Consider the following 3,861-nt stretch of genomic DNA (forward strand, 5'->3'; position numbering starts at 1 on the left):
ATCGCAAGAGATATTCCACGCCGCCAGTGGGGGACCGCAGCCGTACCCACCAAATCCCCGTTCATCTATTCCGAGCGATAACCCATGTTCCTTAATGTGCACATCCCATCCTGTGGCGGGATCCACAGAGGGTGAATCAAAGGTGTGAAGCGACTCCCGCAAGTGACTCCACTCAGCCGAGGACACGCCTCGCGAACCACGGACAATTACACTACCAATTATACAACAACAATACCAATACAATACCAATACGCTAAAGATCAACAATAATCACAACCATCACCAAACAACTATGTAATCAATAACCGAGTAGAGAAACCCTACTTGGAAAAGCAATCACTAATACCGTCACAATAGCGAATCAGCAAAGTTCCTCTACGAAATCACCTCCTATCAAATACACAACCATACAATCACCATCTAGTATCAAAATACTCCCAAAACCTCCAAATTACCCAATTAAGATTTCAACTAATATCAAAGAAATGACATAAAAACCATACAAGAATCTTACCCACAATATGATGAACTTAACGGTATAAAGAACATGACAATCCGACGACCCTAGCCTTTGGGATTTGATAGCAACGCGAAGATGAAAGTAACGTAGCATGTTTTTCTCTTGAGAGGTTTTAGAAAAGATAAAAAGTGACAAGGGAACTGACGGAATACCTTATATATCATTCTCGCATTACTAAAAAAAACCCGGCTAAAACAACCCGCAGAACCGACTTACTCGATCGAGTAAGTCACTTACTCGATCGAGTGACCCCTACTCGATCGAGTGCCACACTTACTCGATCGAGTACCCATCAGCAGAACACTGTTTCGAAATCCAAACTTACTTACTCGACAAAGTAAGCCCCACTCGATAGAGTACCCAACAGCACATAAAACCATAGTATTATAGTCTTTCCTCCTTAAAACGAACTTCATCCCCGAAGTTCAAACCCAACCTATAAAACATGAACTCTTAACACCAACTCCACCAACTATGCCTACCTCCACAACATGGCTCACGATATCGTATCCACCACATTATAGTCTCTCGACACTAACTCCATACACTACCAAATACCATCCACATCACTAACTGCAGGTGGCATAGGAGGGGGATTTTGATTTTTTGGAGGCCTTCTTGTTTCGATATCCAATTTTTATCTTATAATGCACAATATATTCATATGTTAGTTCATTCTCAAACTGTTGATAAGAATTTTTATTTGACTATGATATATGCTTTTAATGGCCTTCATGAAAGAGGAGAGTTCTGGGATTTTTTAAAGCAAGTGGCTAATCATTGTTCTGATCCATGGCTCTGGATAGGAGATTTTAATATTGTTCTTTCACCTATTGAAAGACTGGGTGGTCATACTACTGAAATAGAGATGGAGCAGTTCCAAGAGTGTGCTTCTTTATGCTGTATGGAGGATATATCAGCTACTGGGTCACTTTTTACTTGGTCTAATAAGCAAGAAGTTTCTAAGAGAAATTATAGTAGACTGGATAGGGCTATGGGCAATCTTGAATGGATATGGACATGTTTGGTGATTATATTGCTCACTTCCATCCATAAGGTTTATTTGATCACTGTCCATGTACTGTGGTGAATAGGAGAGCTGATTTTGGAGGGAAAAGGAGCTTCAAATACTTTAATATGTGGGGCATAACTGCAGAATTTAAGGCTAGTGTTCACAGTGTTTGGAGATGTGGATATTCTTGTACCAAAATGTTTAAAGTGATCAAGAAACTGAAGGCTCTCAAGCCAGTCCTTAAAAAAATGAATCATACTTGCTTTTCTGATAATGAAAACACTATAACTATTGCTGGATTGGCTCTGGCAAATATTCAGAAAGATTTGGTTGATAAGCCAGGGGACCTGGAAGTTATTCAGCAGGAGTTGGATTTGGCTAGTGATCTCAAAGAGCTTACTATGGCTAGAGATAGTTTCTTAGCCCGGAAAGCAAAATTATAATGGTCCATTGATGGAGATTTAAATACTTCTTTTTTTCACCATGCTATTAAGAAAAGGGTGATGATGAATAATTATTCCAAATTGAAGATAAAGATGGTCATCTCTGTACTGAGGGAGCTTAGATTTAGTTGGCTTTATTAGAATATTATCATACCTTACTAGGATCTCATCAGTAGACTGATCCAGTGCAACAACATGTAGTTAGGAGGGGCCAATGTTGTACTGAGGAGCATTGCCTAATCTTATCTAGACCTGTTACTGCTGAAGAAGTTAAACAAAACATCTTTAGTATTCCTAATGGCAAGTCGCCTGGACCAGATGGATATTCTAGTCAACTTTACAAAGATGCTTGGGAAATTATTAATAATGATATCAGTGTTGCTGTCATCAATTTCTTTGAATCTAGGCAGCTTCTTGTCCAGGTTAACTCCACTGTCATTACCTTAATTCCTAAAGTAGAGAGACCTTCTAGTGTAAAGCACTTCAGACCAATTTCTTGCTGCAATGTCTTGTACAAGGCCATCTCTAAAATTATGTGTAATAGATTGGCACTGGTTTTACCTAATATAATCAGTAGGAACCAGGGTGCTTTTGTCAAAGGGAGGAGCATTCTTGAAAACATTCTCATCTGTCAAGACCTTGTCAGGCTTTACAATAGAGGAATGGTCTCACCTAGTTGTATGTTTAAATTAGATCTGCAGAAAGCTTATGATTATATTGAGTGGTAGTTTGTGGATCAAATGCTTCAGGCACTTCAATTCCGTGATCATTTTAGGAAATTGATTATGCTCTGTATTACTACTCCATCCTATACTCTCAATTTAAATGGATCCCAGTTTGGTTTGTTTAAGGGTCAGAGGGGTCTCCCCTAATCTTTTGTATCTGTATGGAATATTTGACAAGAATTATGGAGTATGCAACTGGTAAATGGTTCTTTAGATATCACCCTCTATGCAAAAGCTTGAAGTTAACTCATCTATTGTTTGCTGATGATTTGTTCATGTTATGTAAGGGTGATATCAAATCTATTATGTTGTTATTAAGGGCACTTTCTACTTTCTCTGCAACCTCTGGACTGAGGGTTAATCCATCCAAATCAGAGGTAGTTTTCAATGGTGTTCCAGAAGCTATGAAGTTAGATATTGTTCAGGTTTCAGGCTTTCAGCAAGGGGTATTGCCATTCAAATACCTGGGGGTCCCTATTCAACCTGGTAGATTGTCTAAAACTGATTGTCATATTTTATTGGATAGGATTGTGAACAAAATCAAGGAAGCCGAGTTATGCAGGCAGGCTAGTACTGATTAACTCTGTGTTGAACACTCTCCACAATTATTGGGCCTCCATCGCAAATTATACAATCCTATAAACACTGACATAGTATAACTTCAAGGATAAGAAAACTTACTCAAAACCGCTTTACTAGGTCACAACGCAACATATTACACGAGATAAACAGATAAGAACCTCATGAATGACATCCATACCATTTCACGAAATAAACATATATCATGAATACACATACAAGTATAACTAGCTATGCCAGATCACCCAAACTATCACTTTTGAATATCATTCCATTAGGTTACCGTACCCAATATATATTACAGAACATTCAGATAACAACTTTATAACTATCACACCATACCACTTCTCGTAAGGTCAGAACCTCACACAAACATTTATACATATCATAGACCCGTATTCGAATCTAACTAACCAATCCTGATCACGTAAGTTACCACCTGATAACGGTCACCTCTCGTCCGAGCTTAACTCGTATGCCCCTCATAACACATTCTTCCATTCGCATCATTATCACCCCCTCCTGACAAATGTAACCATGCCATTAATACTCAACTACTAGTAACCGCCTCCTATACCCACA

At 38.7% G+C, this 3,861-nt stretch overlaps 1 protein-coding gene across 1 annotated transcript; it reads left to right on the forward strand.

The window, feature by feature from the left end:
- Nucleotides 1–2,882: 2,882 nt before the first annotated feature.
- Nucleotides 2,883–3,281, forward strand: LOC141607601 (uncharacterized). The gene has a single exon (XM_074426951.1). It carries the CDS (start codon nt 2,883–2,885, stop codon nt 3,279–3,281), a length of 399 nt encoding a protein of 132 aa, XP_074283052.1.
- Nucleotides 3,282–3,861: the final 580 nt, after the last annotated feature.

This window comes from Silene latifolia, chromosome 10, assembly GCF_048544455.1.
Source record: "Silene latifolia isolate original U9 population chromosome 10, ASM4854445v1, whole genome shotgun sequence".
NCBI lineage: Eukaryota > Viridiplantae > Streptophyta > Magnoliopsida > Caryophyllales > Caryophyllaceae > Silene > Silene latifolia.

What these genes read in the sequence shown, in the direction of transcription:
- LOC141607601 (XM_074426951.1), top strand. Translation starts at nt 2,883, where the DNA reads ATGGAGTATGCAACTGGTAAATGGTTCTTTAGATATCACCCTCTATGC.